The sequence below is a fragment of the Acanthochromis polyacanthus genome, chromosome 5 (assembly GCF_021347895.1).
Source record: "Acanthochromis polyacanthus isolate Apoly-LR-REF ecotype Palm Island chromosome 5, KAUST_Apoly_ChrSc, whole genome shotgun sequence".
NCBI classification, from domain to species: Eukaryota; Metazoa; Chordata; class Actinopteri; family Pomacentridae; genus Acanthochromis; species Acanthochromis polyacanthus.
Genome location: NC_067117.1, coordinates 7,664,928 through 7,686,624, shown reverse-complemented (window position 1 = coordinate 7,686,624; position 21,697 = coordinate 7,664,928). Strand labels below are relative to the sequence as shown.

General features: G+C 38.6%; 1 protein-coding gene across 2 annotated transcripts in view; it reads left to right on the top strand.

Moving 5' to 3' along the window:
* Positions 1-1,408: 1,408 nt before the first annotated feature.
* LOC110956829 (guanine nucleotide-binding protein G(s) subunit alpha-like) overlaps positions 1,409-21,697 on the top strand; it is a 40,654-nt gene continuing 20,365 nt past the window's right edge. The window contains exons 1-6 of one of the 2 annotated variants that reach the window (XM_051948862.1): positions 1,409-1,646; positions 2,875-3,110; positions 4,978-5,050; positions 11,233-11,287; positions 11,688-11,807; positions 19,832-19,929. In XM_051948862.1, coding sequence (XP_051804822.1) covers positions 2,972-3,110; positions 4,978-5,050; positions 11,233-11,287; positions 11,688-11,807; positions 19,832-19,929 — 485 coding nt within the window. In that variant the 5' untranslated portion in view covers positions 1,409-1,646; positions 2,875-2,971. Of the gene's footprint in view, positions 3,111-4,977; positions 5,051-11,232; positions 11,288-11,687; positions 11,808-19,831; positions 19,930-21,697 lie in introns of both variants that reach the window. The other variant, XM_022202597.2, reaches the window with a different exon arrangement.

The following is a 21,697-nucleotide window of genomic DNA, read 5'->3' as shown; positions in this document are numbered from 1 at the left end:
AATCTCAAGACAGACATCTTGCCAATTGCTTTTGGTTGCTCTTAATTATCTAAAGTTCAAAACAAGCAAAAAGCTTTTTGAAAAAAACAATAACAACCTTAGTCAATCAAAGTGTTATGCATGGTGTAAGACAGTCACGAACGGAAATGTGTGCAAAAAGCAACACACGATAAACTAATGACTAGTAAATGGTGGACTGTTCTGTAAGTACACTACCAGTCAAAAGTTTGGGTACACTTTCTCATTCAAAGCTGTTTATTTATTTGTATAATTTTCTACATTATCGATTAATACTGAAAATTAACTTTTTTGTTTACAACATAATTCCATATGTATTCTTTTATAGTTTTGATGTCTTCAGTATTAACTGACAATGTATAAAATAATTAAATAAAAACCACTGAATGAGAAGGTGTGTCCAAACTTTTGACAGGTTTTATGTGTTGCTTTTAAAGCGACATTATAATGTTATAATGTCGCTTTTAAAGCAAAAGAAAAGCACATTTTTTTCTTAATTTTTAAAAATTATTTTAGTTATTTGTCTTTACATTTCTACTTTTATTAGCCTTTTCTTTTATGGATTCATGTTTTGATTAAAATTGCTCTATATTGCCACATTATTTACTTTTTTTATAAGCAAATTTCTTCTTATTTTTAAAAATAATTTTATGTGTTTGTCCTTATACTTCTACTTTTATTAGCCTTTTCTTTTGTAGATTTATTTTTTTTATTAAAATTGCTTTATATTGCCACACTATTTATTTTTTATTTTATTTATAAGCACATTTCTTCTTATTTTTGAAAAAATATTTTATTTGTCTTTACATTTCTACATTTATTAGCCTTTTCTTTTATGGATTAATTTTTGATTAAAATTGTTTTATATTACCACAATATTTATTTTTATTTTATTTTTAGGCACATTTCTTTTTTTATTAACATATTTTATTTATTTATTTGTCTGTATATTTCTACTTTTATTATCTTTTTCTTTTAGGAATTATTTTTTGGATTAAAACTGCTTTATATAGCAACATTATTTATTTTTCTTTTATTTATACACGCATTTCATCTTTTTAAATTTTTAAAAATTATTTGTCTTCATATTTCTACTTCTATTAGCCTTTTCTTTTATAGATTTTTTTAATTAAAATTGCGTTATATTGCCACATTATTTATTTTGTATTTTTTATTCTTTATATTTCTACTTTTATTTTATAATTATTTTTTGGATTTATTTTTATAATTTAGCACTCTTGATGCTCCATACATTACAAAAGACGTTTAAAAAATAAAATAAAAATCGTTACTCCAAGCCCAAAGCAGAGCACAGCCATTTGCATTTTGGGCATGACGCCTCAGTTCGTGCTTTATTGTGACAGTTGCAACCAGAAGTTGAGTTCGTGGAAAACTTGATCAGATTTTTCGTTCCCAGGGTTCCGTGAGAGCCGTTTGCCCCACCCCACCTCTTCAACGCTATCTATCTCAATGTACAATTCTGAGAGAAAAAAGGGGGCAAAAATAATTCAGAGTAATACCGCAAAGGAACGATTCTCGGCTCCCCGTCCGGTTCATCGGAGCTGCCGCGGCCTGTCGGCGGTCCAAAGAAGTGTCTCGCCGTTGGACCAGTGATTGAAAACACCGCGGTATGTTCATGTATCATGCACATGTAACCATAATCTACCATACGGATTCAAAAGGAATACAAAAAGCCGAGAGACTTGACAGCAGGCTGTACCTGCGCCAAACGGGAAAATAACGGAGGATTTTCCGCCAAACATCGCCTGGATATCGCGTTATATTCAAGGACACCCAGCTGCCAAAAAGCGCCTTTGCTCGGCCGGAGAAGCTTTTCCGATGTGAGGAGAAATACAAATTACGGAGAGAGAAAAAGGACGGAGAAGGGGCCTTTTTCTTGGGTCTGGTCAAACCCTCCGAAAAAAGCGAGCACCAGCATCTGTTGACGGAGGGGACGGAGAATCGTTTTGACATCGGCTAAAAGCAGGATATTATCGATAAGGTTGCTAACATCTGCGACGACGACGACCCTGCTGAGAAAAAAAACGGTGTATAATGTGACGGATTTGAGATAGAGAAAGAAGCCCCGGTGTAGCCTGATGATTCACATGCCGTCATTTTAAGAGGAAATATTTATTTTTTATTGTGTGTGTGTGTTGCCTTCTTCTTCCCACCCGCTCTCTAATGTGCTTTTGGCTAGCACGAATCGCATAAAAATAATAATACGAAATTTATATTTAAAAAGGGGTTAAAAACAGGGGGGGGTGTCGAGCCAAAAAAAAAAATCGGGCTTTTGGTTGTGAGTGGAAATGAATTGAATGGCAGTGGGAGATATCTGCCGAAGATGGGCTCCGGAGGAGATATTTGCTGAGAAAATCTAACATCAAAGCGTGAAACTATACGTTTTATTTTTTTATTATTATTATTTTTCGAAGCAAAAAAAATCCAGCCTTTGAATTGAAGCCACCGGACCACCGACGTTCATTCATGTGCGGCCAGAAGCTGGAAATTTCACATCCACTCTCATATCAATGTTGATGACTTCATTGCGGATTTACAGTGAAAAACACAGGAATCAAGCGTCTGAGAGGGCGGCATCGTTGCTCTGCTCCCTTTTCTCGCTGAGCCCTTGCTGATAAATCGCCAGTAAATACCCACATCCATCCCATACATATCGTGCCAAAGCCTGGTGGAGGCCAGCTACTACCTGACATCTGCTTCATCTGCATCTGGCCACATAAATGTCACCCATTTTGAGCCAGGTGTGGGCCAGTCTAGGAATTTAGGATTGATTGATTATTTTTTTTGTTTGTTTTGTTTGTTTTTTCCTCCCCCCCCCCACTCCTTCGTGATCAGCAACCCTCCTCTCCTCCTTCCTCCTCTCTTTCCTTTACACCCAAACTGACCAACCACCCTGCCTCCCCCCTGAACCTATCACTGGGTTTTTGGGAAGATGGGCTGTCTGGGCAATAATAAGACTGAAGACCAACGAAATGAGGAGAAGGCACAGAGGGAAGCCAACAAAAAGATAGAGAAGCAGCTCCAAAAAGACAAACAGATATACCGGGCGACTCACCGGCTACTACTATTAGGTAGGTGGTGTGACATTTCTCATTTGTGCATGTGTGTGAAAGGCCTCGAGGCCCATTTTGTGGCCACAAACTCAGCATTTTCCCACTGTTTGAAGCCATGTAATAACCATTGTTTCAGATCGTACCCGTGAAGAAAGTGCTTTACCACCACTTCCTCGGCCTGCAACAGCCGAGCATCAACAAATGATGCAATGACATGATGTCACTACGCCACCCGGTTCACAGTGTCTCGACACGGGACGGCTGAAAAAGCAGGCCCGTCTGCATTCGTGGGTTATTGTGGAGCCTGATTGCAGAACATGTGAGAGTCGGGGGAGCGGGCAGACACCACCATCTGTGTGCAGGCAGCACATGCAGATAGGCGCTTTGCATGGTCGTGTCTCAGCTCCACACACATGTAAAACTTGTGACCTGAAGCTGGATGCCTTCACCTTGACTCATTAAAGCCCAGTTTTCCTCACTCCAGCCGCTCTGGATGGGAATATTCTCCAATCGGCTGTTGAAAACGCTGCTATTTTTATTTTGATAAAGCTATTTTTGGCTTTATCATGAGGGCCCTCCATGTCATGATACACTGTGAACCTCCAGGCTAGTGCTGCTATCCTGCTAAACCTCTTGAAGAGCGGAGTGCAAATTAGGATTACTATTAGGATTACTAGCTTCCCCTCAACGCCTGTCTCGCTTATTCTAATCTGAAACTGATCCGAGATTTGTAGGCTCACGCTCCGGCTCTAAATAGCAGCTTTGTAGCCTAGCTAGCTCCCAGCTAGGACACATTTAGGACTGTTTAGTCATGCCAGAATCATAGGAAAGGCTATTTTCTTCATTCTTTATATCATGATCTTACAGTTTTTGTCCACAAATACACATAGAAAGCAGAACATTTGCATATATTTTAGGTGGATTCTTCCTCTCTTCGTCTCTGGTGCTGAGAGGCCTTTGCACATCTGGAAGCAGATACAAATACAACAGAGTAATAATATTCTATTACTAGTCTCCTGCATCAACCTGCTCTTTAAATAAAAGCTGCCACTTTATTAGATGGTTCAGACTGATGCACTTGTAGCATTTTACTGCTGCAGCTGGTTGGAGTGGTTAGTATAACTTCATCCTGAGTTAGGTAGTTTCCCCTGGTGGTTTCCAACCTATGGGTCAGGGTGTCTAGAGCGGGTCGCTGAATAACTCTAAAAGGTCATGGGATAAATAGGAAGAAACAACAAAGCTGCACGACATGGCGTTTTTTCTTTTTGTGAAGTAATGGGTCTGGAATTGTCATTTAAATGAGAGGTTTGTAGGGGAAATGACTCTTTTGGAGGAACTGCTTTTGTAAGAGGTCATAACCCAGAACGAGTGGGAACCACTGGGTTAATGTTTAACAGTACATTGTGTATTGTAAGTGTACCATAGCTTTTTAAAATCCACAATACAGCTAACTAGTACATTTGTGAGACACAGTAAAGTGAAATTTTTACTGTAATTTCTCACTCATTGTAATATAATATTGTGGAGTACAAGTAAAATGGAGCATTAAAATGGAAAGACTTGCAAAAAAGGAAAGTTTCCTGGTGCTTAAATGCAGAATTTGAGAACCGTGAAGGATTTCAGCCTCGCTCGGCTCTTTAAATGAACGTCTTGAGGTGTCAGCATTGTGATCGGACCTGTATTGTTTCTGTGTCTCGTAAAACACAGCAGCTAGTAGCGGTTTATTAGTTAAGAAAGGGTCCACGCTGCATTGGACAGGACCGCTGTACGTACGCAAAACACTAAAACCTGCGTCCTCTGTTTTGATTGTTGCCTTTGAAGGAGGCTTGTATCACTCTAATAAACGCTTCTTTGACTTCTTTTTCTCTGCTTTCTTTGCTTTCAGGGGCCGGTGAATCCGGGAAAAGTACGATAGTCAAACAGATGCGAATATTGCACGTTAATGGCTTCAACGCAGAGTAAGTGTTGCTGGTTTTCCTCCTGCTTTATTCTGAATAACTGAATGAGCACAGAAGGCTTCGGTGGGTTTATTTTCCAGATATAAATGATACAGAGATATTTGCTCACCATATATCCTAATAATGTTTTGTGGTGGACTAATAATGTATTAAATAGATAAAAAATTGAAGAGGAACTGGATTCAAAACTCAACTGCAGCTGCATTTGTGAGGAAATACTTGTTATATTTAAGTTAAAAATGTTTTCATTTTATGACTGCGCGACTTCATAAAGTGTTATGAAAGCTGCTGATGAAACAATAAGTCAACTAAGCCACTAGTGAGTGAGCAGAAAACTTCACTCAACTTTTTAAAATGTGATTATTTATGTATTATTTATTCAGTGCATGTCTTAGTAAGCTACTTTTCTGTGGGTTTTACACAAAACAAGACATTTAATGGCATCATTTTGGGCTCTGAGAATTTGTGATGGGTTCTTTTGAGTGTTTTTTAGACTGAATAGTAATTGATCATTGGGGAAAATGATCAGCAGATTAATCAAGAATGAAACTCCTGTTATTATCACGAAGCCGAGTCAGTATTTTAGCCCCAGCTTCATAGTATTCTTGACAACAAAATTCTTTCAGTAGCTGCAGTGTCACAATAAAAGTATATTTAAAAACGTTCATTAGTTGTATAACTGTAATAAATTTATGTTTACGAAGACAATATTTCATTTTAACTCTTAACACTCAGCAGCCTGAATATCTGTCGAGTCAAACTTGTGCCTCTGCGTCATGAAAGGCATCGACCCTGATGGTACAACTTCTGGAAACGCAAAAACCTCACGATTCAAATAGTGTAATCTATTTTAAGATACCAAAACCGCAGCAGCAGCAGAAGTTCTTTACTTTGTAACAGGACTGTGCAAACACGGAAAAGGTAGCTTCATAGCTTTTGTACCTTCTGTCTGTAGGAGCACATTGTTGGATCACTATTTGCTGGGCAGTTTTTGTGCTGCAACAGTGCAATAAAAACATTTTGAGTCCTGTTTATTGAAAAATAAAAAGCACCAAATTACTGTTTGCAGGTGCTTTCTGGTCGTATAATACATTAGAATTTTTTTTCCTGTCCAGTAACAGATTAGTCGGTGTAATGAGAACTTTCCTCTTTACCCTCGTGTCGTCCTGCGGGTCAAAATTGACCCTATTTAAAGTTTGAAAATGTGGGGAAAAAAATAGAATTTCACAGTGAAACTTCTGGTGTCCACATTTACAACTTTTTTTGGGAAATCTTTGAACATTTTTTGGTGGAAAAAAGAAATTTTAAAAATGTTTCTTAAGAACATTCACAAAAAAATCAACCAAAATCCAGCGAAATTCGCTGGATTTTGGTTGATTTTTTTTGTGAATGTTCTTAAAGAAAACATTAGAAATTTTACTGATATATATGTAATCACTTTAGATATTTTTAGGATTTTTTGGGAAGATTTTTACTAATTTTTTGAAAATATTTATATTAATTTTCTTGCCAAATTTGAGAGATTTAAAAAAAATAAATAAAACTTTTAAGGGAAACTTTTAAGGAATTACTGGAATTTTCTTCCTGAAAGTTTTGCAAATTTTCGGAAATTTGGGGATTTTTTTTTGCTGAATTTTTGGATTTTTTTTTCAGACAAGGAAACAACATTTTTTGGTGCCCATAAATGAGGACAACAGGAGGGTTCAGGCGGGAGGAAGAGAGAGGTTAATTCTGATTATCAATAAGACAAATCAGGATGAATTTCTAGATGAGTCTTGCTTCAAACAGACGGCCTGGCTAATGCACAAATATTTATTTTTGCCGTTTCCGCTGGCATTGAGGGATGAGCTCTCGTCACTGTTTTAACAAACCGTCCGATTCGGTGTGGAGGCAAATAAAGTTGAACATTTTGGCTAGATGTCTGTGACACTGGGAGTGGAGCAGTGAAGCTACATGCGGCGATATTTGCATGATGCAGGAAGAGCACTCAGGTTTTCATGGAAACACTGCTCTGGGTGTTTTCGGCCGTTCTCTCTTGTGAATTTCCGTAAAACTCAATCCAAAGTAGTTGATGCAATGGAAACAAAAGTCACATTTTTCTATTCTTAATCATTTGTTTCCTAGAAAGGGGTTTTGGGGGGTAGGAGCATCACCGTGTGCTTATTTTTGGGTCATGTCAAACATGTGCTCTTCACAAACCCAGACGCTCTGGTGCGCTGACAAATCCACAGTCAGCTGCGACTCTCCGGCCTGCTTTTAGTTGCTGGGTTCGTTTTAAGCCTTTGGGTCTCGTTTTGGTTTTGCCCCTCTGTGCAAGGTGCAGGGAGGATGATGATGATGATGATGGCAAATGTAAGAGAGGAAAGAAGAGGAAGGGCTGTATGGCTGAGGTGAGACTGGTGTGATAGTCCATCTCAAAGTGGGTGTTCTGTTTTTTTTGTTTTTTTTATGGAGGTCCCAGTGTGAGGAATGTAGTTTTTGTCTTCTTGGCCGCACTTCGCTCGATCTGAGTGAAATAAAAGAACTGAGAGGCCAAGAGGGAGGCAGACTAAATTTAAATCTCCCCACCCTTCGAAGAAACATTCACACTCATGAGGGGTTTTTTGTTTTGTTTTGTTTTTTTGTTCTTATTTTTAAGTGGGATCACCAGTTTCCCTAAGTCAGACAAGCTAGCTCCGTCAAGTCGGTGCTGATACACAGAAAGGCTTCGTCCCAGCGGCTGTAACCAGACACTCTCTGTTTTCTACCGTCTTCATTTCCAATACGCAACCCAGAGCATCTCTGTAGAGAATAGAAATCTATTTCTGCTTTGGTTTATCATGTTATGTTATGAAAATTGTCCCAGATGATATCTTTGTATCCCAATCCCAAATCCAGAGTTGGATATTTTGCGATCCACAGTTACAGAACTAACATTACTCTTCTTCCCATATGAGGAGGAGAGTTTGTAACATTTTTATGTGTTTTTTTTGTGAATTCCGTTTATTAAATTTTTACATTTTTTTTTTCTTTTTACAACACAAGTGTACAAACAAAGCAGTACACAGTAAACAAACGCCAACATTACAGAAACAGTGAAGGAGCTGGTGGCTGGAGACTGCACCAGGATATGTTATGTGGTAAAATATAACAATAAAAACAGAATATAAATCAAACCTGTGCCCTTGAAAATATGGCAATTGACCATCATATTACAAATTTTAGCCCAGGTTATAATCAACTCTCAAAAGTTTCAGTGCTTTCCTTCATTTCTGCAGAAAAAAAAGAGTCCTTCCATTAATTTAACATCCAAAGTTTTCCAGAGTGTTTTTATCAGTTTGTAATAATTATAGAAAATGACATATTTCAGAAAAAAATTTAAGTATTCTGAGTAACTTAAAAACAGCAAATACATTACACTTTTTTAAAAAATTTTTTTTTTAGCATTTTCTCTAACTCAAATTATCGCCCTTTAATATATTTATATTCTGCCTTTCTGTTAATGGATTCATTGGTTAATCATTTTATCAGCTGAAAAGAGCTCAGGTTCAGTCTCACAATTTTCATGATTACATTTACCTTAAGAGATTCCTTTAAATAGTGAGTACAGCATCAGATCTGACGTCGATTAAAAACGTAACTGAAAAAAAAAGCGATTCAGTTTCTAAACTTACATTATGGATATGATGTGAACCAAAGGTAATTGTTAACTGTGAGTTAGCAACAACTGAAGAAGCTTCACATCATTTTAAACTGAAGCTGTGAGAAGCTGCTTCCTTGATGTGCTGTATCCCGTTATGTCGTCGCTAATGAGTAAATGGAGAAGAGACGTAGTGGATTTGTTTGGGAATTTAGTTTTTTTTGGTGTCAGAGCAGATCAAGCAAAAATGTGGCTAAATCATTTTTCAAATCTACAAACTGTATTTTTGCTTTTGAATGCGTTCAAATGAGGGCAAACACTTGCTAGGTCGAGGTGGACAGCAGACAGTAGATTACAATAACGAATGGATTGTGATGTTTTAGCCGATCTGCTCAGCTAGCCTCACATAGCATGTGGGCTTAACAGATGAAGTAGTGTAGTGTGTAGAAAGACTGTACAACGTCAGGATGCAGTGTGAAATATCAAGGATTTCCACTTTTTAGAAGAAATATATGATCTGGCCTGGCTGTAAGGACTAAGTAATGGAATTTTCTAGCCTTTTCTTTCACCTCAGTTTTCATTTTCACATTTTATTCTTCTTGGCAAGCAGTTGCAAATGTTTTTTTTTTTCCAGTATCTGGTCACAAAAATGTTCAGTAGCAATATGTAGAGGCTGTTAAATGACTTCTGTTGTGTCAAAAAAATGCAGATATACAGTGAGAGTCGTCAATTCTTTAAGTAGACTTCAGCAATCTGTGCAGCTCTTTTAGTTCTGAAGCTTTGGAGAAACACTCTGGGACAAGCCTGACGTCTATTTAAACATACAAGACTGTTTTGTTTTTTTTAAAAAGCCCAAAAAAATCCCAGAAATGTTTTACGTGATCAGTATTGCGATGTTAGTTTAGGATTTTGAGTTATTTCTCTTCATCACCCGGTAATAACTGATGATTAAACGCTGAGGGAAGTGTCCGCTTTTAAAAGGCATTTCAAAGCTGAAACTCGTCCTCCACAGCATCCTTACTCAGAGGGAAGTTTCGATTACAGCAGCATGCTGGGATGCTGATAGCGTTTTTCCACCAAAGTCACTTTAGACAGGACACATTTATTTTCATTAGGTACATATGTCCATGCTATAAATTTGAAGCTTTCTGCCCAACACGAGCAGCACTGAAATGTAGCCTGTGCTTCTGACGTTTGTGGAATTTCAGTATCGAATCAGAATTTCGACAGTCAAACTTTTGTCTTTTGTCAGGACATTTGAAAGAATTGAACAATTGCAGAAGCACTGGCAGACCTGCTTTCTGAAAGACCCGTGTGATGTTAAAGCTGACCTGCTGCTATCAGCGGAGCCACAGATTGCACAAACCGCCGATGCTGTGTGGTGATGCTGAAATTCTGTTTGTCTTTGGAGCAATGAAAGAACAAAAAGTGGAGCCTATCGCTGCATTTGCTCATACTTTGGAGTCCACTCGGTGCAAATGATAGGTGAAAGCTGGGCCTGAAACACTTAAAGGCATTATGGAGGATGGTTTTTTTTGTTTAATTTGTCTGAGCCACATAAAATGAATATACTGACCTTTAGTGGACTTGTATATATGGTTTCTAAAATAATTTAAAAATTAAAAAAAATAACTGTGGACATGGCAGGACCTGAAAAACATCAGCCAATCAAAGCGCTCGGACCGAGGCGTTTGGTTTGCTCCCTTTCCTGTCAATCAAAAATCTTCCGGCTCAGGCCTAATTACGTAGATTACGTACGCCTTGGACTTACGTGTTTTCTGTATGTGTTGCTTTGGTATAGCTTCGTAGTTAGCTGGCGACTTGTTTTGCTCATCTTTTTTACATAATGGCAGATAAAGATCCAGGGGGACCCAGCCGTAAAAGACAACTTCACGAGTGCTACGCAAGTTTCTGGAGGGGGGTGTTTCTTCGTAAATGTTAAGAGGGGGAGGTTAGAGGGGGGTGAGGGAGAGGTTGTATGTGCGCATGCGCATGCTACGTTCAAAGTCGTAGGAAATTAAATCTCCTCTAATGCCTTTAAAATGCCCGGTAATGTTCGCTCTGCTGGTTAATAAACGCCATCATCAGAATTAAAACAAGCTCTGCTGTTCTCATTTGGTTTTCAGTGAGTACACAAAATTCAGGAGTTGCACTTGGTCAGCAAAATAAAGGTATCTGCGTCTGGAGCATACTGATGTCGGATATAATTTACCTCCAGGCCGACAAAGATCCTAGAGAAGTTTGTTCCGCAGCACATTCCCAGAGAAGAAACAAAACATGTCTTCACAGTTATTCTGGAATATTTACTGTTTTTAAAGCTGTAGAACAAACTCTCCCGTTGTGCCATTGTCTATATTTTTGGATTTATGGTTGAGATTTTTTCACTTAACTACAATAAAATCAAAATAATCTAACTTTTTGTAGTTGGCAAAGTGAACGGTTGTTCAAACTCACTGTTCACCTTCATGGTTAAAGCTCATGAGGCTCAGCTCCTGTCATTTAAACTTGTATATGAAGAAGAAAATAAGCTCACACTAACTGTTGTCTTCTGTGTTCTTCACAGGGAGAAAAAGCAGAAAATTCATGATATTAAAAACAACATTAAAGAAGCCATAGAGGTAAGAAGTTGATCTTTTGACCCATTTTGACAGTAGTTTGTGATGTTTTTTTTAAGGCTAGTAAATGTGCTTGTAATATCTTCTGAGTATAAAAGTTAAACTAATTCTAAGTAATTACCTGGCGACTGTTTTATGAACGCCTTTGAAATACAAACTCGACAACGCTACACAGTGCTCTTTAAGTGAAGCAGCTTTAACTACAAGTAAATTCTTTGTTTTCAACTTTTTAAAATGTGATTATTTATAGAATACTTATTCAGTGTGTGTCTTAGTAAGCTACTTTTCTGTGGGTTTTACAACACTGATCTGACAAAACAAAACATTATCTTGGGCTCTGATGATCCTGTTGTGTTAAATAAATGGTCGTATTCATTCTTCGTGCCCTGATCTGTCCGTCCAGACGATTGTGGCTGCCATGAGTACGCTCACACCTCCCTGCCAGTTAGCCTGTCCTGCAAACCAATCCCGGATCGATTACGTCCTGAACCAAGCAAACCAGAAGGATTTTGAGTTTCCTTCGGTAAGTCGCTTCCTTCAGACCCGTCGACCCTTCAGTAGCTGTTTGTTTCCTTCTGCTTTCAGTTGCAGCACATATTCTATACCATTACATGTTGGCTAAGGAAAGAAAAAAAGCACTTTTACCGCAGATATTTTACACTGAATCGTCTACAATGAGGCAGATCTTTAAGTTTAATCCTGCAAATTGCGCCATCAAGTTGTGCACAATAATTTAAAGAAGTTTTTAGAAGCAGATATTGGGATACCAGCAGCTGATCTGTGTGTTTTATTTGCATTTGATTAAATTAAAGGTGAAACAGTTGAATTATCAACAAGCCAGTCCCCAGAAAATAAACAAATCATTTTGATCATCAGTTACTTGTTGGTGTGCACAAAATTCTCTGGTTCCAGCTTTTTAGATCTCAGTCTCATAAATAATTTTCATATTTAATGCAATAAACAATTAATAGTGAAAATAATCAGGATAATTGTAAATAAAGTTGACCGTTGATAATTGCACATTTTTTATTAATTCACCAAGCGGATAAAGCAGTTCTACTTTTTCATGCTTTTAATAGATTTTAACAGATCTAATGGGTATTTACTTCAGTGTTTTGTTGTAAAGTTGATCCTAAAATCTTGCCATAATGCGTATAAACGCTATTTTAGCTTTGAATGTCGCCTGCTGAGTGCTGCATATGCCCTGGCTAGCTGTCCCGTAGGTGAGTAAGGCGCTTCCCCCGGCAGCCTTTATGAGTCGGCCTGCTGTGTTTGCGCCGTGATTCAGTAATTAGCAGGTGTGCTTCCGCTTGGGAGGCTGTCAATTGAATGAGCCTCTCACCTGAGAGATCCACGCCGCCTATTAACACTGATTGTCTGTAATAAACCTAAATGCGTCTGGAGGGACGTGTCCTGCAGAAACACAGAGGCTCCAAGGGATTCCTCCTGAGCTGCAGTCTGCTCCCGGCGGCCTGTCGGGGAGCCGCTGTAGGTCCCATGGCTGGACCACGTATTTATTTATTCATTTACGGACGTCTTCTGGACCATTTTAAGCGTTTAAAACTGATGTTACAACTCAGTGGATGAAACACAGTTTACTACTCATTCTACTATACATGGCAGGGCCTGCAGTCTGGAGCCGCAAAATCTTATTTTGTTTGTCTGTTTGTTGTTGTTTTGGAATTATTTACTCACGTGCTGTTCCTAATTTCTGATATAAAATGCGTGTGATTTATAAATAAAGCAGGTCCTGTAGATTTATTTTAGTAAAGAGGTCCTGGAAGATTCAGGGATTTAAGCTCATTAAGCTCCTGCTTACAAAAGATTTGAATGTACTCCTACGGAACAACATACATTGAAGAATTTGCTCTTACATACGATAATAAGACCACAACTGAGGCCCACTGCAGTGAAAAGTGATTACTTGGTCGATGTGATGCTAACTATAAAAATATTTTAAAAATTTATGATTAAACTTTGAAGTGATTATTCGGACAGTTAATTACTTGACAGAATATTCAACAAGAAAAGCACTCATAGAGCGCAGTACTCCATAGAAGCTGCTCAGTCGTTGATGTAGTGTTCATTTGTTGTCATGGTTACAGCAACGCCGTGCCACAATCTTGAAATGACACAAATCTTTAACAAATCTGTGGATCTAAACTATAAACCGCATCACTGCCAAAATCTATTCACTTTGTTCTTGTGTCATTTCTGACCTTTCCTGAAAATTTCATCCAAATCCGTTATTCTGTTTCTGAGGAATGTTGCACACAGACAGATTAACAGACGGAAGGACAAACGTACGATGATCGTCACATAACTCCGCCATGTTCCTTGGCGGCGTAATTAATCATTGAACTATTTATTTAGAAGTGGAAATGCTCCAAACATCTTGGTTCCAGCTTCTTAAATGTGCGGATTTGCTGCTTTTCTTTGTTTTATATGAGTGTAAATTAAATAGTTCTGGTGTTTGAGTCACTGTCTGACCACAACAAGGCATTGGTATACACAGGATTATGTCTGAGTTATGAAAGTGTGACATTTTCACTTTTTTTGTAGATTTTGTAGATAAAGAATCAAGAGATGATTATCAACAAATTAATTGATAATGAAAATCTTTAGTTGGAGCTCTATGTTTCAAAAGTAAAATGGTAAATTTTAGTATTTCAGTAAAAACAGGTGTTTAGTGCTTGAATAACTGTAATGCAGATGATTTTTAATCTTTTTAACCTCTCAAATCAAGGTTTATTTTTTTCAAGATTGTTTCCAGAAAAGTGATAATTGATGCAGCAAATTTAGTCCTTTTTACTGATAAAACAGTCAGAAATGCTTTGTTTTTGTTTATTCTACAAACGTAAAGAATAGTTTTTTGTTCAAATTAAGCCTTTCTTTGCATTTGTTACGGTGTAATGCTACTTCAGTTGTTCACTTCCATCGCGGTTGTTTTGTGTCAGATGAACGGTTACGTAGAGGAAGAACACTGTCTTCCCTGTGTTTTTCCAGCGCTACGGCCTCTGTGTTTAAACTGGTCGTCTCTGTCGTGTACATTTGTCATTTACAGTTGAGTTTCCACTGAAGAGTGAGCGTATTTGTGTGTAAGCAAAAGGAAGTCTCCTGATATTGTCTCTGTTGCGTCATGGCAAATTTATTATGTGGGCCTATCTGGAGCTGACCCTTCCCTCGGGCTGTCAGTTCAGCACTAGCCTTCCACTGCCGACCTGCCGGGTCTCGATGGAGGGAAAGACTCGTATGTTCTTTCCTGTGGGGCGTGGAGGATCAGAGCAGGTACAAACGTGGTGACAGTATTAGTTTAAAGAGTGACTGCAGCACAGCGATCACTGGTGACTTAAAGCACTGTCAAAGAAGCAGCAGAAAGTTGAGCATAGTTTCGGCCAATCTGCCTGTTGAATGTGTGGTTGAACAAAGCAGATAGATTAGAGAAGTATCCGATAGGCTCAGTTTCTTTTCCTCCTCCTCCTCAGCTGCCTACTCCTCCTCTTCCCGCTCCCCCTCGCCTGGCCTGAGGGCCTACTGGAAACCAGTTGGACTGGTTGACTCTGCCTTCAGCAGGGGAGGAAGAGAGAGAGAGAGACAATAAGCACAGGGCCTGTGTTGAATATCCGTAGTCTTTTCTTGATTTCCTTCGGAGCTTTATGTCCAATCAGTAACCCATAGTTGTTATTCAGCAAAAGTAATTTTCCTCTCTAGAATCTTAGTAATAAACAAACCACACCTTTATGAAATGCCGACAATATTTACTCCAGCCTTCAGTACTGATTGTTGCCCACCTGTACTCAGGCTTCCTGCCTCACAGGACTTCACTTGCGACACACAACGCACTGTCCTCAAGATCCTCTGTTTTATAAAAATCCTTTGATGGTATCAAAGGATTTTTATAAAATAGGAAAAAGGCAGAATGTCCATGAAGAACAACAGACATGGAGTCTCTATTCTGGGATTGTTTTTAGATTCTTGAATGTTCTATGAGTTGTAGTGAATGTGCAGATATTTTTACTCCGCCAAGGGACGCCATGGAGTTATGTGACCATTGCCGTATGTTTGTCTGTCTGTTATTCCGTCTGTGTGCAACATTACTTAAAAACAGAATAACGGATTTGGATGAAGTTTTCAGGGAAGGTCAGAAGTGACACAAGGACCACCTGATTAGATTCTGACAGTGATGTGGCTTATAGTCTGGATTCACGGATTTGTTAAAGATTTCTGTATCATTGCGAGATATAGCGGCTGGCATTGCGTCACTGTAACTATGACGACAAGTGACGATCACATGATTGCGATCCTACTACAAATCCACCGCTGCGGACTTTTTGGGACTTTTCAGAAATCATACAAGGAACAACTGATTAAATTGTGGAGGTGTTTCAGAGTGCCATCGATTCCCGCTGCCTGCTACATATTTAGGTCACGTGATTCTGTATCAATGCATAACGTACACATGCATAACACACACCTGTGCTCAGCACAAGGTAATTTTGTTTGTGGGTACATCTACACTACTATTCAAAATTTGGGATCACCCAATTTCATGTTTTCCATTAAATCTCACACTTTTATTCATGTGCTAACATAACTGCACAAGGGTTTTCTAGTCATCAATGAGCCTTTCAACACCATTAGCTAACACAATGTAGCATTAGAACACAGGAGTGATGGTTGCTGGAAATGTTCCTCTGTACCCCTATGGAGAGATTCTATTAAAATCATCATTAATTATCACATTAACAATGTCTAGACTGTATTTCTGGCTTAATGTTCACTGAAAAAAAAAATTTTCTTTTCAAAAATAAGGACATTTCTAAGTGACCCCAAACTTCTGAACAGTAGCTTATGTATTAAATAAAATAAATTTATATGTATATTGAACATGTTGGAAGTTTTGTTTTCCTCTTATTCTCCCTATATGAGAAGCACGATGGACTATTTCAGGTAGAGTACTGCACTGTCTGAAAAAGTAAAGAAAACAAAAAAAAAGAGATGTGTCAGCAAAATGCATGCAGTGTAAAAACAGTACATATTAACACACAGGGTTAGTGATATTATAACTGCACTGTGTCAGAATCCTTTTCCTCAGTCTAATTCTATAAATACAGTTTAATTCTAAGTAAATCACATAACTGTGCAGCACTTTACACAGGATCTCAAAGTAGGTCTGTCCTCAGGTCACAGCCATCCTGTTCTTAAAATGAAAACTCTGCACACAGCTGAGTACTATAAAAGGCATCATGAAATGGCTTTTTTTGTCACACCCCTCTGAATTTTACATGTAGCCACGAATAAACTTAAAGATGGGAAAACTTTTCTTCTTAAACTGAAGAGGTTTAGCACTGGAGTTGACCCTGATGAGAATCCACCACATGCTCCATGTCTGTATTATTATATGTACCAGAAAATTTAAAAAAAAAAAAGAAAAAAAAAGGGAAAGCCACTTTTGAATCTGTGGTTACACACTCACTCACTCACTGGCCTGCTTTTTAATAAAGCAGAAATGATCAGAAATTAATGTCGGAAATTATACAACTGAGCAGCCTTGGCGAAGTACTGTGCTCTGCGAGTGCTTTTCTTATTTTAAAAGTTATGGTTAACGATAACCAGAGCTGCAACTAACTACTATTTTCATTCTCAATTCGTTTGACGTTCATTTCATCGGTTTTTAAGTCAAGAAAATACCTAAAACACTCCTCTACCCGAATGAGACATTGCCAAATCTCGTTTTATCTGATTAAGAGAACCAAATCTGAAAATACATTACAATTACATGCCAAATATATAAAAGCAGCAATTTCACTGTCAAAATTGCTGTTATTCGAGTTGATTGATTACTCATGTCTTGTTAGAAATTTTGTACAGTTTGGCCCTTACTGTACATTTACCCTCCTCTCTTAAGTCTGTGTATTAAACCCCAAGCTTTAAATTATCCTCATTTTTAGGATGTTGCCTATATGTCACTTAATTTTACTTTTACTAGTTGATTATCATTTTTTGTGCATTAGAAAAAGTGCCTTTCAGTGACATGAAAACCTTCTGCTCTGGCTGCTTTTATACAAGACACAGCTAAAAAAAATCATACTGTATGCGTACACCCAATTCTTCATGTGTTTGTGCACAAACTGACCTGATTGTAATCTTTCAAACAACGTAAAGTACACATAATGAACACAGTCAAAAATACAAACTTCATCAGCAGCTGCATAACTTGATCTATAAAGTGTAAGACCGGTTAGTTCTCAGCTGTCTTCCTGTAGCGTCACGTGAAAAAGTAGGCAATCCGGCCGGTTTGTATCCTTGACTTTACTCCTCTTCCTGCAGCCGCTGCTATGGATCTCTTCCAGGTGTGACAGCTGTCTGTAATCCTGGATGCCTGTTAACAACCCTGTTAAACCACCTACGATCTTTTTTGAGGCGTGTCACCAAACCATGGCAGCTATATGAATCGCTCATGATAAAAAAACAAAACAAAACAAATAATAGTGCAGCAGTGAAAATTGCCCGTGAGGACATTCAGCCCCTCACAGTGATGTGAGTTTAACCTGTGCTGGGGATCTATCTGTCAGCAGACCCTCCTTCCCAACCAGGATGTGATGTGGGTTGATTTTTTTACATGAATAGGCTCTTCGTGTGGACTGCCATTGCTGGTAATCTGGTGGAATTGTTTGAGCGCAACAATGATCACAATAGGAAAACGGTAGGAAGAGTGTATTGGCCAGGTTCATACCTCAGAGTGGAGATAACATCCACTTTTAATGACGTCACATGCAACAGGGACGTGTGTGGAAACACTGGAACTGACTTATGACAATGCAGGCTTGACAAGTGTCCAACAGTACAGTATGAATGAATACACCTCCCACTGCCAAACCTTTGTCAGCACCAGAAGTAAGTTATCGGTATAGTTACGACTGTATGTTAGCCCAGTAGGTAAAGAGGAATAGCTGGTGTTATGCCTCCTGATTGGGAATCGACAGCTCTCTCTATCCCGTATTTGTCATGAATTAAGCAATCACTGTTTTGTCATTACATTCAGACACGATCGTAAATGAACAAAGTGTAGAGGGCTAAGTCAGCGTCCCTGTGGTCTGCCAGATAAAGAAAAATAAATCATAGGTCTGGGTTGAAACACCAGTTTTGTTGACATGCTAGTATTCAAGGCAGAGCCTACATCTATTAAGCAAAGCAGTCCGACATACTGTAAGTGTTTGTTCCCTTAAAAGGAGCAGAAACAGCGTAAACTGCCTTAAAATTGTACTTTGGCTCCCCTCTTTGCTTCTGATTTATTTAATTCACATGCGGTTACTGTGAGGATGTAAATTATAGTATCGGTGGTGTCAGTGATTACCAGTGTTACTCCAGTTTGACAACTTTATGTTGTGGTTAAAACAAAAAAAACATGACAAAGAGCACTGCAAGGTCTAAATAAACGTCACCTCGGCCATCGTGTCCAGTTTCTCAGACCTATATGGGAGGTAAACAAGACTTCAAATCGTTCTCGCTCTCAGCTGCGTTAGGTATTTTTAAGATTTAACAGTTTAACTCAATGGCTCATAATGGCTTATTTGTGTTTGGCTGCATTGTACATGACCAAATGAAGATCGTTGTAAAAAGATAGGCCCCTCTGCAGTGACAGCCAAGCTTTGTGTCAGTACAAAGATCTCCGTTTCTTCACGAACTCTGTGAACTCTTCTGTTTCCTGCCTCTGTCAGAGTCGACTCTCCGAGCCGGCCTTTAGCTCCAAACTAAGTTATGGAGTGTCACCGCCTCCCTCCATCTGTCCTGAAACGCTTTCACCCATCGTGACCAAGGCGACAAATATGGTTGGAAGCCAAGGACTCGTGCTTGTCCAAAAATACAGCTTTTTCTCATAAAACCATCCATCGAAGTGTTGTTGATCATTAGTTGCTTGGTGCATTTAGCACAGTGACTTTCTTCTCTTCATGTACTGATGAAATTAAAGCAACAAATCCCCAAATAGTTTGTCAAAAAACGATTGTTCGATTCTCAGAATAGTTTCAATTCAATTCAATTTTATTTATATAGCGTCAATTACAGTCAAATTGTCTCAAGACGCTTTACAGAACCCATATGTCTGACCCCCAGAGCAAGCCCAAAGGCGACAGTGGCAAGGAAAACACCCTTTTAACAGGGAAGAAACCTCGAGCAGAACCCGGCTCTATATAGGGGGGACCATTCTGCCTGCTGACCGGGCGGGTTGAGAAGGACAGAGGAGGGCAAGGGCGAGGGATGGGGGAAGAGGGAGGGGTGGGAAAGCAAGGAAAGGCTTAGTTGCTGATTAAAGTTCTGTTGATCAAATTGTAAACAAAGCAGCACAAATTCTTTTGTCTTCTTGGGGAAAAAAAGCTAGAAATAAGAATATTTGTGTTTTGTTTGGATGTTGTATTTTGAATTAAAGCTGCATTCTTGTTTTACTCACGTGCCGGACGCTTTTCATGGGCTATAATGAGAGTCTTGACTGGCATTTATTTGTAGGTGTGGTATGTTGTTGATCAAGACCCTTCTTTTTCTTTCCAGGAGTTTTATGACCACGCAAGGATCCTCTGGCAGGACGAGGGTGTGCGGGCATGCTGGGAAAGGTCCAATGAATATCAACTTATCGACTGTGCACAGTAGTAAGTCTTTGTTTCCTTTCCTTGTAGTTTTTGCACTTCTATACATGCAATTAAATCTACACATATTCCACCAGTGCTTGGTTTTTCTCTTTGGCTTGAAGTTCACACATAGATACAAATATCCACCGCTCAGTGTGCACTCTTTGGGGTGTTTGGGTGTGTTCTCATGTGGTTTTTGTGAGCGCAAGGTGTCAAGGATTGTAAGGCGACAATGAAGGCTGACTGTGTTTATTCTGACTGGTTTGTATTAGCAGCAGGTTGACAAGAAATTGTCATGAGATTGAGGGTTAAACTCAACTCCCCTTAAGATGTAGTATCTTTAAAATTTGTCCACTACTTTGCTTTATCATCTATATGTTGTGTTTAGTGCTAGTTAGCAAATATAGCATGCTAACATTACATAAACATTGTCATTGTCAGCATGTTAGCATTTAGCTCAACATCTGTATTTTGTGTTTAGGGCTAGTTAGCAAATGTTAGCACAATATCCTTACATAAGCATTGTCATTGCGAGCATGTTAGCATTTAGCTCATCATCTGTATTTTGTGTTTAGGGCTAGTTAGCAAATGTTAGCACAATATCCTTACGTAAACATTGTCATTGTGAGCATGTTAGCATTTAGCTCATCATCTGTATTTTGTGTTTAGGGCTAGTTAGCAAATGTCAGCACGCTACCCTTACATAAGTATTATCATTGTGATTATGTTAGCATTTAGTTCATCATCTACATTTTGTGTTTAGGGCTATTTAGCAAATTTTAGCATGCTACCTTTACATAAGCATTGTCATTGTGAGCATGTTAGCATTTAACTCAACATCTGTATTTTGTGTTTAGGCATTATCATTGTGAGCATGTTAGCATTTAGCTCAAAGTGCTTTGGTGCCTCACCGAGCTGCTAGCGTGGCTGTAAACCTGACAGGCTGTAGTTGCTTAAAGGTTCTGTTAATTGTTGGTTTTGTTCAGAGATGTTGACAGCCAAACAAATATTTAATGTCAGCTGACTCATCCCAAACTTTTATTGATGCTTGAGTGCAGATTGTTCTGCTTTGCACTTCCGTGTATGAACGTCTGTGCGTTTCCAAATAAGTCAGATTGTTCTGTCAGGTGACTTTCTAGTTAGTCTTGCTGAACAACCAAGATGCAAACCTTGCGGTGACGGTATCTGGTGGCTTGATAGCATCTCTGTGTGGCTGCTCACATTCAAAGAGACTGGCGCCGCTCCATCCTGTATGTTTTGATCGACACATCTAAATTATTTGTCACGAATTCTGAGATCTTTTAGCTTCACCTTCCCTGCTCAACTCAGTTCTCCAAACATGTTTTTGGTCTTTTGATCTTAGACAAGCCTTTGTTTAAGCACACAGTGGTCAAATGATGTTAGAGTTTTGGAAGTTTGAGGCTGATGCTCTTTTTCACTTATGTGAGGGAGATGTTTTTGTTATTTTGTTAATATGACCATATTCAGATTTTTGGTGAAAAGGTATACAAATCCTTTACTAAAGTGAAACTAGCAAGAAATTAAAGTTATACTTGAATAAATTTTACCTGAATTGACCAAAGAAGAAGCCCTCAGTCTTGAGAAAAATGGCCTCTGTGAGGGATATTACTACATGAATGTATCAGGAGCATTGTGCTGTGGTGGATAGTTGATTTGGAGTTCATTTTACTTACTTTATATATATTTATGTTAGATATTCAGTGGTTCTGCACTTTGGGATTGACTCCCTCTAAGGCTCAAAAAATTAAATTGAGGGTGTAAGATAACA